Raw genomic sequence first — 20013 nt, forward strand, 5'->3', positions numbered from 1 at the left:
AACTGTGTAGTTTTCGTGTCGTCACACAAATTGGAATTTTCGACAGTTTATTTTGTGACGTCAGAGGTTCCCATGGCAGCCCGGCAGCCGTGGTCGTCTCCAGGGCAACGGAAAGCGTCAACAACACTGCTCTATACGCTCATTTAGCGATGAACGTAGTTTTTGTTGGAAAGTTTTTTCTTCCTATTTCTACCTGTTAGAAGTTGTAGTTGTTTTTGAAGGATTAAAAAAAAAAAAAGCAACGTACATTTGTGTGAATGGAGTGTTTTGGCGTTTCATCCGCTCAGAACCTGCAGGCTCTGTCTGCCTTGTTATCGAGTCAGCAAGAGGATGAGGAGGATGAAGAGAGTAAAGTAAGATATTGTACTTGAAGTGGTGCGATGATCCCTTTTTATGCTGCCCAGATTTTGTCTGTTCATTTAGTTCACTTGGTACTTATCCCATGGTTAATACTGTCTCAGATATTTAAGGGAAGACACAATAAGTAGCATTAATGCTTTGAAACTCTGGTTTGCTGTTGTTTAGGTTATATTGTTTCTTGGCACATTTTACTGTGTTTACTGTGTATTGATTATAGGCTTGTATTAACTGCTGACTGGACGCCATTAGTGTACATTTGAACTAAAGCTTAAAACTATCTATTGGCTCACAATAACATGAGTTCATCTCAGCAGAATGTGACATCTTTTGCACGGATGGATCCTGGACACATCGGCCCCCCGCTCAAAAAAGAAAACAAAGGTAATGCCTTGAATCTCTTACACATAAGCCCCAAAAACAATCTCCTCATCATTATGTTAACTCAAGTGGCCTGATGATCAAAATTTACATGCGTGTGCATTGCTGTTCATTTAGTGTCAACTGCGTATGTGAAGAAGAGCAGCAAAGATATCTGGAGCGAGGAAGAGGTGGCTGAGGGCTCGCAGTATGATGATCTCGCTGATCCCCGGCCACAGCCTGAGTAGGACTGCAGGACACAAAGAAACACACATATTAAAAGGGTTCACAGATGTATAATGGGGTCACACGCTGGTAAAAGCAGTCATCTGCCCATTAGTGCTTTTTTGTTCACCCATCCTCCCTCTGAGATCGCACCTTCCACTGAGGTCAAAAAGCCCTCATTTAATCCCTAAAACCAAAAAGGCACACTGCACTATGTAAGGGTTTGACTCACAACTTTATAATTATGAAACTTTGTCCCACTTTTTTCCCCCCTTTTTTTTTTTTTACAAAAAAAAACACGCCAGGTCTTTAATTATTACAAATCCTTGCCATGGGCCGTGTGCTATAAAGTAATTATAGAAGTACAAGAGAGAGTGAGACTGCCTGTGGAAAAGTATTTATCACAATTAGATACGACATTTTCCATTCTCCACTGACCTCAGCTGACACTGACTCGGGCCTGCCTCTTTCTCTCCCCTATTGATTCTGTCTAATGTGATGTCAAATGACTTTAAAGAGATTAATATGTAGTGATTGTGTGTTTTTGTGTGTGCATGAATACGTGTGTGTGTACAACCTTTGTGTGCAGGTATGAAATAATCCTGAAGCAGAGTGTGGGCACGGAGGATCTGTTCTTGGGCTTAAATGGAAAGGACCCATCCTCCATGTGCTGTGAAGCCATACTGGTAATTTTTGTACATGCACATGGATGTGATCAGGGACAGCAAGAAACACAAGATAACAGGACTGTCCCATCGCCATGTGTGGACTGGTTTCAGAAAACTTTCAATCGATCAGTCAATCTTTGTTTATATAACACCAATTCATATTTATCTCGAGTGACTTTTCACATGGAACAGGTCAAGACCATACTCTTTAGAGAAATTCAACAATTTAAGAATCAAGCACTTGGCAAGGAAGAACTCCCCTTTAACACGTAGAAACCGCAGCCATGTACTTCGGCCAGACAGAAGACAGAGACAGAAAGAGACAAAGGTTTCTGACAGATGCACAGAAACAACTGCGATAGCAATGACAACAACAATAAAAAAATGATAGGAATACGACAATTAATGAATAATCTGACTAATAATTGCTAATGACTAATTATAGAAACAGAAGCAGTGGGAGCCACACAGGTTGGCACCAACGATCAATGGAGATTCAAGATTTCCCCACATGATAAGCACTTGGAGGCGGTGTCGAGGAAAAACTCCCCTTTAACGGGTAGGAATCTTGACTAGAACCTGGCTCAGAGGTGGACGGCCATCTGCAGAGAGAGATGGAGGGACAGAAATGTATAGCAATTATAGTTTATATTAATTATACCAATAACAACTCTAATAATAATAGCATATGACTAATAATGGGTAATGATTAATAATAATAGAATATGACTAATAATGGATAATCCATCCATCCATCCATTATCTATACCGCTTATCCGTCAGGGTCGCGGGGGAGCTGGAGCCAATCCCAGCTGACTTCGGGCGAGAGGCAGGGTACACCCTGGACTGGTCGTCAGTCAATCACAGGGCCGACACACAGAGACAAACAACCACTCACGCTCACACTCACACCTACGGGCAGTTTTTAGAGTCTAATAATGGATAATGATTAATGATAATAATAGAAGCAGTGGGAGTCATGCAGGCCCACGGCGGCGGGTGGTCCACGCCATCGATCTATAGAAACTCAACAAAGCTAATAAACATTTTGAAACAATTTGTGGACAGTGTGAAGATGTTAAAGGGCAGAAAACCCAACTTGAGCAGCACAGACAAGACAGAGAGGGTGTAACTGTTTAGAAAATCAGATCAGAGCTATAATGACTGAATCCAGGAATGAAATTTAATACTTCTACAGCCCTGGGTATTTCTGAGACTCATTCTATTAGCTGTGAAAAGGCAGTGCAGGCCTATATTAACAGGAGTGAGAAAATTACATGTAAATGAAGATGAAAATATGCACAATGTATAATATTAAAGATGTTGTTGATTTTTGCTCTCTTAGGTAAAAATCAAGCTACCAGACACTAAAGCAACAGATGTGGTCCTGGATGTAAAAGAAAAGTTCCTTGATCTACGGACACCAAAATAGTAAGGGATGCTTTGAAAATGTTCTCTTTCATTTCTAATCCCCTCTAGAGGAGGCAGCAGCAGCTCAGAGCAAAAGCTCCCGTTTCCCTACATTCGCTTTTAATCAGCTCATGATCTGAGCTTTGATTGCCGTTTCACACCACTCTTAACATCTTCCTCTCTCATATTCACGCCCTCTCCCTCTTTGCTCTCGCCGCCTCTTTAACCTGCCTCGTCTCCTCTCTTCAGTAAACTTGGCCTTCATCTCCCACATCCGGTCCACAGCCGGGGGGGAAAGGCTCAGTTCTTCAGCGAGAGGGAGGAACTGGAGGTGACCCTACTAGTGAAACGCCCCATGGATTTTATCTACATACAGTAAGAAAGATGCTGACAAGAGCCAGCTAATATTAAAAAAAAACACAGAGGACATCTGAAACAGAGGAGATCACACACACACACACACACACACACACACACTCAAGGAAAGATTTGGTTAGAGAGATGATCAGCTAACTCACTACTGTTTGTTTTCTGTAATCTGTTATGTGAATGTTGATTTCAAGCTGTTTTTACATCATTTACAGTATTAGAATATGGCTTTCTAATAAAAACATTGTCTTGTTGTGTGATTGCTTTATTACTGAAGGTTGTAGGTGATAAACACAGGTGATCTTTATTCTAAGGAAGGTCTAATCATAAGATAAGATAAGGTAAGGTAAGATGAACGATGCTGAACGAGTTATCAGTGACTATAGTCGCTCCGATGCCCACTACATTTGACTCTCAGATTAATGGAGTCTCAATAACTTCGGCTGAACTTTGAACTGTATTTTTGCACAGAAGACGGTTGTGGATTTTGTACTTCATCTCCTCTTACATTGTAGTCACACTATACACTTAAAAATGTTCCCTCAATGAGCAATTTGAGGGAAGCGTGCTTGCAACATAAAACTGTTCACATACAACACAATCTTTAAGTTAAAAAATAGAAAAATGTTTACAGATTAAAGATGATGGCAGTGACCAATCCATAGTTGATGAAGAGTGGGCTGGCGACTGCTTTTGAGAAGATATTTTATTCACCTTTATATTGTTTTAGGCAAGCAACACCCGGACATTAGAGGAAGTACACTTGCAACTGAAACATCACCAATTAAAATCCTAAAACCAGCAGCTAAATCAATGAGTTCTTCACAATGAGAGAAGAAAAAACTATTAAACTATTGAAGCACCCTTGCAGGTCTGGTTGTTGGCATCATCCAGAAGCACAGTCGACTAAAGTTAAATCCTAAGGGTTGAACTGAAGGTGTCAAAGTAAGACAGATCATCCAGTTATTAAAGCTGATTTCTCAGGTACATGGACACCTGTGCCGCGCATGGGGAGCATCCCTGGGTGTGCAGTGCCACACCTCCCAGCATCCTTACCGCAACAGCAGCAGCGGTGGCGTGATCATGTGACGCCTGCATTTCCGACACAACAATACAACAACCGTATCGGTCTGCGTCCACGCTCCCACTCTCCCCCTCCCACGCCTCGCTCTCGGTATGGCGGACGGCGAGAGATCCCCGTTACTATCAGATCTGGGAGATGGTGCTCTCGGCAGCGGTAACGGCGGGGTGTCTCCCGGTGCAGCGCCCTACGGTGTGCCCAACAAACCACCGAGTGAGTATCCATGGAGCTCTCTCCTCCACCCGACTCCAGCCTGAATTAGCCTAGCTTACATTAGCCTACACTGACTGGGCATTCTGGTTAGCCTGCTAGCTCAGCTGTGAACCAGCCTGTCGTGACTCTCTCTCTGTGTGTGTGTGTGTGTGTGTGTAGGACATAATGACCGCTTCCTGTGTGTTTCTTTATGTGCATGTCCCAAAGGTGGGGAAATGTGCTGCTTTGCCATCACGACGTGAGACACACTAAAGGGAATTAGCTTTGTGCTAACCTAGGAACCATTGTAGTAGCTTAGTAGCTAGCTCCACTTAGCACCGGCAAACCACCTGCAAAGCTTCAGGTTTGCAGCTCAGTAATATTATGATTAAAATCTATTTTATTTACGTTCACTATCACACACTGGTGCATGCATTTCAACAGCCGAATGGTGCTCACTGTACTCGCTAACTTGTTAGCTGTATCGCTTAGCTAGCTAGCATCCGAGGAACACCTGATTTGATTGACGTGAGAGAAAGCCATTACTTTGGCTGCTGAGGGATGCTGCAAGAGAGAGCTGCGACCAGTCACAGCTCACACAGGGAGGGACTGTGTCTAAGTAGATTAATGGAAAAGGCATGAGACCTGGCTCCTAATTGTGTTTTGCTCTAGACATTGTTATTTACACTGCTTGCTGGAAATATAGAGTAGTGCTGCATGTTGCATTTGATCTCCATATGAAACTGTCCCATTTATTCACTCAAACTTTCTCTCATTTCTCCTCATCTCCCACAAACACTTATTTATGTGTTGAAACTAACTCCACATTCCAGGAGTGTTTTTCCTTTTAAGCTCCTTTCAGCTGAACTCGAGACCAAATCTGATTATCGTGTTAATCGTAACATAAGAGGTTACTTGTTGTGGGAACTTTTTTTTTCTCAGTTCCCTGCATAACTCTTGTGACTCTTGTGCCCGTCGTACTACTGTTGCATTCATCGTTCTTTTCCCCTCCTTGTCTCGCTCCCTCTGCAGACTTCCCTCCATTCCCCAGCCCCACTCAGCCCTCGGTGCTCCTAGGGGAGGACCCTCCGCCCTACTCCCCTCTCACCTCCCCGGAGAGTGGCAGCGCCCCTGTTATCAGCTGCAGGGTGTGTCAGAGCCTGATCTCCGTGGAGGGCAAGATCCACCAGCACGTGGTGAAGTGCGGAGTTTGCAATGAAGCTACGGTAGGTTTCTGGAGGAATCTGTACAGCCAACATGTAACGCACACGTCTGTATATATACTGTATGAAGTTGCAAGACACACATGCAACAGTATTTGACCAGTATCTCCCAGTGCAGTGCACATTCGGGGCATGCCTGTTCAAAGTGTGTCGATTGCTTGGCCCCCAGAAGGGCTGCTTGCTTTCTTGGGTCCTCAGCAATACACCCACAAGTGTGAAGTCAATTGGATGCACAGTTTGCGATATATGAACACACATCAGTTTACTGCCACTTTAATTCTGGTGTCTCGTAAATCCATGAGGGTTGGGCACATTGTGTGCATGACACGAAATTAAACAAACGACCTGAGGTGGAGAGGCCACCATATTGGACAGGTGGTACTTATGGTCGCCATATTGCAGGGGTCACGATCTGCAAAATGCTTTTTTTTTTTTTAAGGATATCTTAAACCATTCACATCTAAACAGCTTCGGCACAGCACTTCCTGTGGTCCCCTGTCGTACGTTCGCCAAGTGTGTCATAGTACAGACAGACAGAGACACATTCCTGTATAGTTAGACACATTCTCTCATGAATTTGTTGTGGTGTCTACTCACATGGGAGTTTTGGTTTTATTTAACTCAGGTTTTGGGATATCTGCTCCCTTTTTTGGTGCTTAAAGCAATGAAAATTAAAGAGTCTGTTTCCAGAATCAGTGTCCTTATTACTCTGGATAATCCACAGAGCTCACAGTGAGGTCATTAATAGTCTCTATAATCCCCATGAAAACATTCTTTGGTAGAAAGTATTTCCAATGCAGCTTTTTTGTTGTGAAATTTGTTCAAAAGGTCATGCAGTTTGTAGAAGTTCCCCTGCCCACTGAATTTGATTTTGAGTAAATCAGCTGGCTAGTGTCATGGCAGGAGACCCAAGGACACGTTCTGTCCTAACCGCTGTAATTTGGCTCCTCCAAAACCTTGAGTATTTACTGTTTATATCTGGTTGGTTTGATTGGGTGAGTGCGATGTTGTTTGAACTTGTATGTGCAGCAAACAGTGTCAGTGAGGCGTGTTGTAGCTCCCCTCCCTGATGGGCTTTGCTATTGGATTATGATGTGACCGCTGATCAAATCAGCGGATATATGATATTAAAAGTGTTCTGATTTATGAATGTCAGTGGTCGATAGAAAATTGGATATTGATTTACCCATGCCATAAAATTGAAAAATTATTCAGTATGGCAGGTAACTGTAATTGAGTTACCTGTGACATGTTTACCAGTGCTGTTTTTTTCCAAATCAAACTGTCTGAAGTCTAAAATCAAAGCACCAGAATTTCTGACCCAGACTGAGGGATTGAAGGAGGCAAAATATGGTCCAGATGTTGAGAAACTTAAGCACCAACAACTCTGAAGCATTACGTAGGGCCTACCTGGCACCTTGACGGTGTCTCCATTGTTATTCTCCTGTTGTCATTACACAGATATTACAATTAAACACTGGTACACTGACTGGAGTTTTCCATTTGCTGCCACTTACTAAAGAATTTGCTGTTACTGGTCAGGTGTGGCAAGACACAAGAAAAAAAAAAAACAGATGCACACTTATTCTTCTGGAAAGTTGAATACACATGAAGGTAAATTTAGTCGTCAAGTTGAATCATCTCTCTGCGGAAACATTCCCCACATATAGAAAGATCTAAATGACTGAGGCTGTTGGAGCGTCGCTCTGAATATAGCACAACATTTAATTTCAGCAGCCATCACTGTCAGATTCACAGGTCGAAGGAGCTCCATGAGTGCGCATCACTAGTTATGCAGATTGGCGAGTAGATGGAGGAGGAAATATGAAATGTGTCAATTGAGGGAACATATGTGCATCTACAGAAATATATCAAGGATGTGCTAATACAGATTTTCAGTCACAGCCTTGTAAAACATACAGATGAGGCTGCATTCAGACTGAAATCAGTCTGGATTTGCAAACGTGCACTGTTAGTATTACAGATGGAAGCTGCAACATCCAGACTCAAGTGTTGGTTCAAATCTAAAGATTTGTACAGGAGGCACAATATCTGTGTGTAATATCTGCGGGACGCCAATTATTATTTAAAGTAAATAAGTTTGATCTTTATTGGTGTTACTGGGGCACTCCTGTCTGTGTCAGTCCTCCATTGTTAGCTAAGCTGATAAATGATACTCATTGTGGCATAACAACTTTGTCCAGCTCAGCTTTAATTTAACAGCAGGGGTCGGATGACAATCAATAGAAGCATTTGCAAGTAAACAATATAAAATGTTACTGTCACAGCTTTTCGGTGCAAAAACGGTCTTTATCTCAATTAATGGTGAGGCGGAGCAGATCAGTAGCAGTGACATGAGACAAGCTGAAAGCTGGATACAATGATTTTGTTTTTTGACGTCAGATACAAAGTTGCAGGACTTATTTAATCACAAAGAACGTCAAACTTTTATATTGTCTTAAAGGTTAGTTTCCTGTAACTGCACATTGTAATTTTTAAATGTATGGATATTGTTATAAAATGGGCTGAATGATAATAAAAGAATATGTGAGTACATGCAGTTCAACTGCAGCCTCCAAATGACCATACAGTTGAATCAACACCCCTCAACAGTATAACATTCATGAAGGGAGGATTTATTGCAGGACTGCAGCATAAAACTGCATCAAAATGAATATAAATGTTAACACTGACATGTCTTTGTGACAGTCCTGTTTAATAACTAAAGCTGACGGAAATTAGATAATCCACCATGTAATAATTACTGGTAATATTCATTTTCCCTCCCTATTATTACCTCACTCCCCACTGTGCAGTTACAAAGTTGACTTCCATAGCTGTTTAAGTGAAACTGATAATGTAGTGGGAAACTTGCAGGACTCAATCTGATCTGGGTAGTTAGAGTTTAATGATGCAGTTGAGAGAACCATCAGCAGGACAGACAGCAGGATGTACTATGAAGCCCAGAGGAAGGCCTGTGATTCGTAGATTTGTACTTCCAGACTCACATTAAAGCTCCCATTCTCTCTGTGTGAGCTCAGACAGTGTCCTTGACTACTGATTTTTGGCCTGCAGTATTATATGACACAAAGTAGGCAGCACCAACAAGACCTGATCATTAAGAGTATAGTCATACCATCGACTGTGTATTTAAGGGTATAATTGGATGATTGTGGCATAAATCAAGCCAGTTATGTAGAAATTAAGGCTGCAACTAACCACTAACCATTATTTTCATTGTTGATTAATCTGTCTGTGTTTTACCTATTAAAGGATTAGTTGTTTAGTCTATAAAAGGTCAGTGTTTCCTCAAATGCCTTTCTTTGTCCACAACCCAAAGATATTCAGTTTACCCTCAGAGAGAGTAAAAAAAACCAGAAAATATTCACATTTAAGAAGGTGTAAGCAAAGAATTTTGACTTTTTTTCTTTAAAAAATCTGAAACCGATAAATTAATCTATTCAATTATTGAATTAATCTGTTTTCAGAATAGATTAATAGTTGACATCTAATCGATTAATTGATTTGTTGCATAACTTGTAAAATTTAAATCCAGCATAGAGGAACAAAACTCTTCAGATGTACTGTAGGAGGAGCCTAAAGTACGGGACCAGATCTCATCATATGCATGTCTGTGATCCAAACATTTTTGAAGCCTTTTATCTGTATTTCCATCTATATTGACATTTAGATTAGAAGCAGCGCTCGATAACACTGCTGCTTCGGGGGTTAGAAGGCCTTTACTGTCCTTTTCCTTTCCAATGAAAGGATGAGTGATTGATGTTTGATGTGTTGGTCTTAAATCACCTTGTAATATTAAAAAAGAAACGGCAACAAACAGCACCCGAACTGTTTGGCACGATGAAGCAACAGTATCATGATGTATCAGGAATGCCGTCCCTTTACTCGTGACTGCAGCGTCTTCTGATATCTCCCTGTCTCCCTCCCGTAGTATTGGTTAATTCTGGTCTGTCAGGAATAATTGGCTTGTTATCTACTCCTATTCTAATGTTCTTCTGTCTTCTTATCTCTTCCTCCTGCGTGTCTCTGTCTCCCTCTGCAGCCCATTAAAAATGCCCCAGCAGGGAAGAAGTACGTTCGCTGCCCCTGCAACTGTCTGCTCATCTGCAAAGTCACTTCCCAGAGGATCGCCTGTCCCCGGCCATATTGGTGAGAAATTCTTTCCGTGTGTGTGTGTGTGTGTGTGTGTGTGTGTGTGCACCACTGTGAGGCTGCAGGAACACTGTGTGTCTGTGCGAGCAAGAAATGAAGCAGAGGAAACAAGGTGCAATGGGAGCAGCAGTCCCTCAATTAAGGCTGTGCTCCCAGCGCAGTTTACATGCAGTGCTCAGCGAGCCGGATGAGGAAATAACAGCCTCATTATAACAGCCACATCATGTGTTTCACATCAGCATATTGTGACAGGGGTATCTGTATAGGTAATATACAGTACGCATTGTGTGCTACGTTCTGCTAAATTTTATTCAGGACTGGGGATTATATCGAGGTTTATTTTTCAATCTTCACCTGCAGCTAAAAATAAATGCAAAATTCATTCAGCATGTAGCCTCTTTAATTATGCACTAAAATCCTGCAGAGTGGCTACTAACTATATCCACACAGCAAATTCGTACATATTATAATATCAGACAGTAGAATGAGCACACAAGCCTCTTCGGAGCAAAAACCGCTGAAAGTTAACTGGAGACGTCCCCTGAGTTATAGTGCAGGTGTCCTGTGTGGCGCTTTTTAAAAAAATGTTCTCCAGCATATAAAGAGAACCCTACTAATTTATAGAAAGTTCAAATACTTTTGGGAAAGAAAAGTTTCAGTCCACCTGTGTTGGGAAATTAGTTACACACCCATAAAATGCTATTTTACAGGCCAAACAGACGCTAACGTGTTGGGTTTAGTATTGTGCAAAGAAACCACGAGGCTCATGTCAATCACTGAAAATGTTCAGCTTTGGCAGCTCATCTGAACATCTCGCTGCTGCAGCCTCGTGTAATTGGTGAGAGAGATGAGATTCCTTGTTTATGCCTGAGGCCTAAAATGTGCAACATTTTTAGCCACCTTTCTTTGTTTTGGTGTTTTGGTGGGTTTTTTTTTTTTTTGGTAAATTTTCTGACACTATGTAAATGTGTATGATTTAAAACTGTTCATCACAAAAATATCTTGTTTGAAAGATCTGAGGGGCATAATTCACCTGTCGGCTTCAGTTCATATCATAATGAAAAGCCAAAGGCTAATTTAGGTTTGCATGTTGAAATATTTAGCAATTTGTTGTAATTTTGTTTTTCAAACCAAATTAAATGTGCTAAATTAAAAAAAGAAGAAATAAATGACTTCAATGAGTAATTTGCTTTGACATTATTCCATTATTCCTCCTCAGGATCTAAAGAGGAGTCTTCTTCCCAAAATGAGTTTCAGTTTTAGGTTTTTAGTAAGTATTTCCCTGGACAGTGAGTTTCTTGGTGCAACTGTTCACATTTCTGGTTTTATTACAGTTGACCAAAGGTGTCCACTTAGTTTAAGTGATGCCAAGAGGTTGTATATATTCCTCATAGGCCAATTCTCCTCCATTTAAATTGCTCCAGAGAGTTTACCTCCACTGTCACTGTTTTGCATTCATGCCAGACATGCTGACTAAACCAGACTCGTCTCTGTGCGGCTGTCTGATCAGTGACTCTGAGCTACTGTAGGTGGCTGAGGAAGTTGGTTGTAGAAAAGCACTGTTAGTGGTAATGAGAAGATTGGCTGCTGATGGATCGCAGAGAGTTTTACCTTCGTCAGCCTTTATACACCTGCTCACAACACCAGGCAGTGTTTGTTAACTTCCACTTACGCTGGATAATGTCTGGAGTCATTTGCAGCACCAATTTTAACTTTGCGTGTTCGTCTGTCTCTTTCTAGTAAGAGGATAATTAATCTGGGCCCAGTTCATCCCGGTCCAGCCAGTCCTGACCCCCAGCCAGCTGGAGCCCGCGTCTCCTGTGGACACTGCAGCAACACCTTCCTGGTACCACACTCTCATTAAACAAACGTCTAGAAAAGTTAAAGTTACAGTCTTTTGACTTTAAAGAAATACCCACAGGATTTAGAATCACAACACAGTTACAGTTTTTATTCATTTCACAGTTAAAGAAATAGTTTTGGGAATACATTTTAGGAAAATTTGCTTTCTTGCTGAGAGTTAGATGAGAACATTGATACTGCTTCCATTTCTGAAATATAAGGCTGCAGCCAGCAACTGGTTAGCCTAGCTGAGCATTAAGACTGGAAACGGGGGAAACGGCAAGCCTGGCTCTGCCCAAAGGTAACAAAATCAACCTACCAGCACCTTTTAAACCTCACTAGTTAAGCAGTGAGACCCCAAGAAGTTACTGCAGTGTGTGTGTTTTTAACAACGGTATGAAAGTGGTATTGATCCTCTTTTCATTTAACTCTCGTCAAAAAAGCAAATAATAATAAATCATTACATGACAAAGTCTCACCAACTCCAAATGATAGTTAGGTTAGCTTATTAAGTTTAGATTTTTTATTTTATTTCCAAAATTGAATAAATTTTTTTCTTTACCTACCGTAAACGTCATGAGATTTGAGTCATAGCTTTTTAAAATCTATTTCTAAAATACAGAAAAGCAAACTGCTATAATTATCAGAGCATGGTCTTAAAAAAGAATTTGACTCTTAATTCTTATTTAAAAAAACTGTCTTTATCGACCTCTGTGACAGTCAGTAGGACTTGCCACATCAGTACCTCTGTTTATTAAGTTTCTGGCACAGGTTCCCGCCTCTTCGCTCTCTCTGAATGACATATATCTGAAAAAGGCACAAACAATAAGATCGCCTTCATTATAGAGAGCCAAAATCCAATAAACATGTTCCTGAAGAGGTGAAGCATTATTATGCTGGTAGCTGAATAATAAAACTGCTCTTTTTTGGCTCTGAAGTGAAGCTTTTATCATTTGCAGCTGAAATATCTTGTGACAGTTTAAGTAGGCCTTCAAGGGTTTTTTTTCTTTTTTTTTTAAATGTACTGTAGAGCACAGTCAGAGAAGTGAATTATTGAAAAGCAGAAAACATGCGAGCACCAGGCCAAATAAATGTTGAGTTGCTGGTGTAGATCAATAACCTCATCAACTCTCTGCTGATATATTTGGGCCATTTTGTGCTCAAGGGGAAGTGAAAATTCAACTCGCTGCTCTTTAACAATGTGTGGGACAGGTAAAGATGGTTTAGATATATGGTGAAAGCGAGGAGGGCGGCCGAGTTGGAGAAAGGGAAGATTGGAGTTCTAAAAGAGGTTAGATGGATGGTTTGGGGTGTTTAGCATTCAGTCGGACGTCTCCTACCTGCTTAACGACAGGACGGCTGAATGAAAATACAAATCTGTGCCCTGGGTGGTGTTGCAGTGATCCTTTTTGTTGCAGATCTGGTGATAATGTCCTCTGTGCTTCCCATACAGAGTGTTTTTTTTTTCAGAGAAAGAAGAATGTACAGCATACACAGTGCATTCTGCTCTGCAGGGTTTACAAATGTATCACACCCGAGTGTTAGGCAGGGAATAAATGTCTACACCCCGAGAGAAGACTATTTTTCTTTCTCATTCTTTGGACGCCATGCAGTGCCCATTGGCGAGAGCTGGGATGGTTGTGTTAAATTTCTTAAAATATGCCATCAATCCGTGCAGCAACAGCAGCAGCAGCAGCAGCAGCAGGCGTTTTTTAAATAAGACCGTCTGTAATTCGGCAAGGAATTTATCATTAACTTGCACATTGCCTCCATGAGACGTTTACTTGCGGTGAAACCACTCATCAGCGTCGGCGCAGATTTACATTTGCATCGATTTGTATTTATTGCGGTGTTGAATTGTCATTTAATTGAACTGTCAGTCAACAGAAAAGGTCATCAGAAGTCATATATTGAGCAAAAATTCCAAACATTTGCTGGTTTTAGCTTCTCAAATGTGAGGATTGTTGCCTTTCTCCGTTTTTATATCATTGCAAGTTGAATATACTGGATTGTTGCTGAGAAAACAAGAATCCTTCTGGTATTTTACAGACTTTATAGCCAATTCATCTAATAGTCAGTTGTTTTAGTACAATATGTAGGTTTGATCTCTACACCCAGTCAGTGAAATGGCAAAAAACACTCCTCATACTCAGCCCTTCACAGCCGCTTCATAAATTCCACCTCCTCCAGTCAGGTCACTAATATAAAAACCTCCTGACCAGGACAAACTCATTAAAAAAATTACTAATTCCAAATGCTGACACGTTATAATGATGCAGTGAAGGACTTTGTACCTTCAGATATTTGCACTTTTCTGTTTCCTGCGCAGTCTTAGTTCACTTCTTTTTTTATTTTTTAACCAGTATATTTTAACTCTATGTACACTTTTTTTTTTTTATTGTGAGCAATAGCAAAAACAAATTTAGTTTCTCTTTTTTGATTGAGAATATATATATATTTTTTTCTATATATCACAAGCTATAGGTAAAGTGTAAGCAGCAGAAAAAAACACTGATATTTAATGTTAGTTTAGAGGTCAGTTAGAATAACCGTGTATGTTCTGGGACTTGGAGGTCATTATAACTGATAAATAGACAAATGAGCATTTTATTTCCTTTGGCTGAAGCTGAAGGTCACATGTCTTTGTCTTTGTAATTATAGTGGACAGAGTTCACAGACCGGACGCTGGCCAGGTGCCCACACTGCAGGAAAGTGTAAGTAGCTATAAGCAATTCATCCATTACATGACCTCATTCTCGCTGTACTTCTACATAGTAGTTTTACATCCTTGGGCTTTTAGTCTGAGCTTTTTCTCAGTGACACCAACAAAGAGTGAGCAGGTAGCAGCTGCAGGGTCTTTGTCAAGGACAGGACACACACTTGTGTTTTTCTGTGAATCCAACCTGTTACATCCTGTTTGTGTGACTTTGTCTCGACCTCAAATGCTGCAACACATTATCCACACCAGCCACAGAGTGTTTACATGCGTCTCACAGCATCAGGAGGTTTCTGATCTGTGGGATTTGGGACCTCAGGACTGTCTTTGAACTTTGCAGCAATACCACTATCTCTGTAAGTCTCTTAACATGGCGCGCAAAGTTCATGGGACTTAAGGGACAGGAATTAGCAGGCATAACCTGATATGATGCAAATCTCAAGAATTATTATTTCACATATGGCAAAATCTGCGATATTACACTTTTTGTGATTTCTGGCTACACCTCCATTTTCGAACTTGTGCAGAACAGTGGACATTTCTTACGAAATATTTTGAAGATTTTTGCTGTACATTTACGAATAATCAGAACAGACTTTACAGGCATGTTTCTGGAGTCTATCAGGCAAACAAAGCAACGTGTTGTCTTTTCAACACTGTGTGAGATTAACTGCTACGGAAAAAGAAACAAGGCATGTGTCAAGGTGTCAGTGTTATTGCAATATACAGGTGTGCCACGACAGTCTTTATGATCAGCTGTAAAACAGCCCCAGGAGCTGGACTCAACCTGAACAGGTGCCGTGTGAAGTTGAAATTCCGCAGACACATTACCACCATCCTTCATGTGTTATTCCAGTCCTGCACCTCCAGCAAGAGTTTACCTACTTTGGCAGCACTAAAAAATGTACAAACTAATTATTAATTCTGGAGTCATTTTTGGGCTTTAAAGATGCTCGATCCCCCTCCTGTCTCCTGACAGGTTTTGTTGCTACATCATTGAGGGGAATTTAAGTCAGCCAAGTACCCAGCAGGAGCCCAGCGAGGATCCACCATGCATCCTCAAGGGCCCTGTCATGGCCCAGCCAGCAGTTCTAGGTGCCTTCATCTGCATCTGCTTTAGTTTCAGGGCCCTGGTATTGTGCATGCAGGCTCAGTGGCACACTTGTTGGGAATTTAAATGGAACCATTGTTAATGTTACGAGTACCTTCTGTATTGTAAATCAAATTACCTGCTGTGAAAAAAGGCCCAGGAAAAGGGTCATATCATTGTGTATTTAATTTCATTTCCTGATAAAATTAATTTGGACACTTCTGATCCCTGCAGCTCCTCCATTGGTCAGAGGTATCCCCGGAGGCGGAGCTTGTGGTGTTTTCTACTCTGCTTGCTATTCAGCATCTCCACCGCCGGGCTGATGGTGAGTGGTCGCCACCAGACACCGTACTAACATCCAAGAGATAGAGAGCTCTTCCTCAGCATCAGTAAAAAACAATCAATTTCTGCTTTGTAGGCATTGACCTTTCTAGCAGGTAAAGAAATGACAGAAATCATTCTTTAAGTATTGTCTCACCTTTCCCAAATCTGTGCTGAAAACCTTACAGTCGCAGAGAAAACAAAGGTAATAGGAAGAGGCTGTGCGATTCCAATCTCTCCTTTTGTTGTCGCTTGTTTAACATGGAGGGTGTGCGCCTCACATCCACTCTCCAGACACAATGTGACAGGCCTCTATTTGTCAATGAGATATAGCACAGACACAACCCAGTTAAACTGTAAGCAGCGCTCAGGTTGCAACACCAGCTTCAACACCCACCGGAAAAGCAGAACAGATTATATAATTCCTGCCTAGTTTGACCTTCTGTTTTCCGTTGCTGATTTTTATGTTCATACGACCATATAAGGCCCGCAAGGCATTTTCTATTTTCTGTTTTTAGATGCTGCTCTTGTTTAAATGGTTAGAATAATAAAAGTTCAACAGCAGAATAATCTTCCAGTTCTATTCTTTTAGACAATGAGTAGAAAATGAAAGGAAGGCAAAAGTCTAAAAATAAACATGGATGCATAGAAAGACTCAGACAGTCAATACATTCTGCTTCATAAACAGCAGAGGGTGCAAGATGAGCATGAAACGGCGCCCCTCAGTAGAGACACACTGAACACAGGCTGCATACATACCTGCTGCCAGCATGTAAGCAATGTGCAGACAATACATGTGCTCTATTGACAGCAGTGCACAAGGCTGGCGTGTTAGCAATAAATGTCACAACATGAGATCAGGTTGTGTTTAAGAAAAAGGTTGTTTTTAATTATGAGGCTGGAATAAGAGCACGAGTTTTGACAGTTAAAACTTCATTTCCAGACTGCATTTTATTAGGAATGAAGACGCAGTGGTTCTGCTGTACTTGAAGGTTGTTAAGAAAGGAGGGTCTGTACTGAAAGATTCATCACCATAACAACTGTAACTTTCTGGAGGTGGGATGTGTCTCCAAATGAGCAGCACGAGCCAGGAGATGGCTCTTAATATGTTGAGGGCTCTGAGAGCAGCCTCAATCATTAGCTCTTCACTGATTATTTACAGGAGAAGAGGAAAGAAATTCATTCCGAGCTGAGGTGTACATTTCCCTTAAGGCATAATTATTATTTTTCAGCGTGCATGAGCTGTTTTGACCACCTCAGGTTGGCTGGCGGTCACGCTCTCCTTAAATCGTGATAAAGGGCATCTGCCTGACGGTGTTTCTCTGTGGTTGAAACCAACCTGTAATATAAAAAAAAACCTGTATCCTGATGTCTAGTCCTGGACTTGCTCTGTGTTTGGTTTATTCTAGATAGCATTAATCATCTGAGCCAGCGGTGTGTATCATCCAGTGGATCTTTGGGTGTCAAAACAGTAAAGAATATTATTTATTACAGGAATTTAGGATATTCCTAAGAGCAATAGTATATATACAGCAACGTATATGAAAAAAATCCTCCCCAAATCAAGTTTTGTAATTTTTCTTTTGACTTTTTATACCCATATTAGCTTTGTTGTAGTGTTGTGACTTTGAAACAGGAATTCATATTTTCATACTCATGAAAATCCCTGTAGGGTCCCTCAAAGTCACTTTTGCCATCATCATTAAATAATGTTCTTCTGAGCAGCTGCACACTTGATACTTGATGGGAAAGCTATTTTCTCTCTTATCCCTCCGTCCCTCTTAAGCGTTGAATATGTGCTCTTCCAGGAAACTATGTACATTTAAAACGGTAAAATTCAGTGTCACTGCTTCAGTGCGGCGCACATCGATTAATTAGGGACTATGTAAAATATACATAAAATACACAAGGAGCTTAAGTCTGTTTTGCATTAAAATGTCTCACAAGTAAATTTGTGCTTGAATAAAAAAAAAAAAACAGCCTGGTTCATCTTTAAACTGTAAAAATCAGTGGATACTTGGTTTGCATAATAAATGCATAAACATTTTCCAGCCTAATTGTGGCATTAGTGCTGTGGTTCGTTGCGTTTAGCCTGATTGGACTAGAGCTGCCTCATTATAATCACCATAACACACTCAGGTCATGTTATAATTCCCTTTAAAAGGCTTTTTAGAGCAAACTCTGATATTCTGAACTCTTCCCCCCCTGTTGCGTTGCTTCTCTTCAGGCTGGAACGTGGGTGAAGGCTCAGACCTACCAGGGGATCTACGCCTCGTGGGCCGTGCTGCTGCTCCTGGTTCTCGTCACCCTGGCTCGGGCCTTCTACTGGGCCTGCATGAGGGTCAGCCAGCCCCTCCAGAACTTCACATAGAGCCACCTCCAGCCGTGCTGCACCCTCTTCTCAACCCGCCAGGCAGGAGGAATGAAAGAACGGCTTTTAAAGGAAAAAAAAAAAACGCAAAAAAACAGAATATTTATTTAAATCCAACCCCTGAAAGTTGTCCTTCTCCTCCTGTCTCCTCCCTTTTAGTCAAATGTGTTTCTAAAACTGGATGGCGGTGGCTGCGACTGCTATATATCTATTGGTAATTATGATGTTGCGTATAGCCTAATGTACTGTTTATCTGTTCTAATCTCGTGGCCAGTGTGGGGTTCATTTTAACATCTTAACAGATTTTTCTTCCTCTCTCTCCCCCCTGCGCTGTTTATATATTTTGGATTTAGTCTGAGGCACATCTGTTGCACTCTCACAACTTCTAAGATGAAGGTTTAAAGTCTTAGATGTGAATATTGCCCCTGCTTTTGTTACGGGGACACTCCTTCAATCCTAATTTGACATTAGGTTTAGCATTTGAGCATTTAACTTTTTTTTTTTTTTTTTTAAACCAAGGAAGAAAAAAAAAAAAATTCTGAAAGCAGCGATAAAGTCAGATGAAGCTAACAAATTGATGCCAGTAGAGGATGAGTGGCCGGAGGGACATCGACCTCCTTTTGTGACTCAAAAGATCAAGTAGGTGTCGAAATGTGTCTGCAAAATTGAATTCGGCAGTACGCGAAGGGTAGGCTATGATGTGTCTGAACTTAATGTTTGTGCTGAATTATCCCCTGGGACTGACTTTGATCCAAAGCAGCTTGAAAGCCTTAAAAGGAGGTGTGATAGAAGGATTCAGCACGCACACCTAAACACACACACACACACACACACAACACACACACACACACACATATACACACAGCCACATGAATGCATACCGGCACACGACAAAAGGAGGATGCTCTTTTAGAGTTGCAATGGCTCAGAGACCAGTTTGTCAAAGGCGCGCCAGCCTCTCTCTTCAAAGACAGACACAGAAACAGATTCTCTACATACTGTTGTCCTCATCCCAGTGAAGAAGAAAGGGACATATCTGCCACTTTGCATAAAAGTTGGATGTTGTGTGTTCTGGACTTATAAGAGTGCAACCACATCTACACCTTTCTTTGATTCAAGCTACAGCCAGTAGGTTTACTTTTTTAAACATTTTGTCTTTTCTCTTTCTTTTTTTTTACTCTCCCATAATACCTAAATGCCCACATCAGTCTCCAATTGATACATCATAAACAGCAAAATTTGGCCAAATCCTCCCTCCCATCTTCAAGAGACAGATGCGCTATTACATAAATTTATGAGGTTTTTGTTCTGCTCGTGCTTTGTGAAAAACAGACCAAAACAAGAAGAGCCAATAGCCAATACCTGCCTCATCACACACACACAAAACCCTGCGAGTCAAACGTGTGTTTCGGAGTTGTTCTCTGTTGTTGGTTGTCTTACAAAACCACATTACATTCGTCTTGGGAGAAGACTGAGAGCTGAATTTTCAAACCTGTTTTGTACGGTTGGCTAGCTGGGCTGAGGGTGAAAATAACAGTAAGCCTTAAAATACAGCACATTAGGCTTCGCTAGCTCCTTTTGGGATGTACCTGTAAATCTACCAGAGCTCAAATAA

At 41.1% G+C, this 20013-nt stretch overlaps 2 protein-coding genes across 2 annotated transcripts; both read left to right on the plus strand.

Moving 5' to 3' along the window:
• Positions 1-257: 257 nt before the first annotated feature.
• On the plus strand, positions 258-3571 carry dnaaf6 (dynein axonemal assembly factor 6). Its single transcript, XM_070845334.1, has 6 exons — positions 258-353; positions 675-741; positions 856-961; positions 1532-1628; positions 2956-3041; positions 3270-3571. The coding sequence occupies exons 1-6, from the start codon at positions 258-260 to the stop codon at positions 3397-3399; spliced, it is 582 nt and encodes a 193-aa protein (XP_070701435.1). The 3' UTR covers positions 3400-3571.
• Positions 3572-4518: 947 nt separating this feature from the next.
• Positions 4519-19558, plus strand: pip4p1a (phosphatidylinositol-4,5-bisphosphate 4-phosphatase 1a). Its single transcript, XM_070845071.1, has 7 exons — positions 4519-4683; positions 5695-5888; positions 9949-10055; positions 11799-11904; positions 14562-14614; positions 15941-16031; positions 18255-19558. Exons 1-7 carry the CDS (start codon positions 4566-4568, stop codon positions 18396-18398), a joined length of 813 nt encoding a protein of 270 aa, XP_070701172.1. The 5' UTR covers positions 4519-4565; the 3' UTR covers positions 18399-19558.
• Positions 19559-20013: the final 455 nt, after the last annotated feature.

The sequence above is a fragment of the Pempheris klunzingeri genome, chromosome 15 (assembly GCF_042242105.1).
Source record: "Pempheris klunzingeri isolate RE-2024b chromosome 15, fPemKlu1.hap1, whole genome shotgun sequence".
NCBI classification, from domain to species: Eukaryota; Metazoa; Chordata; class Actinopteri; order Acropomatiformes; family Pempheridae; genus Pempheris; species Pempheris klunzingeri.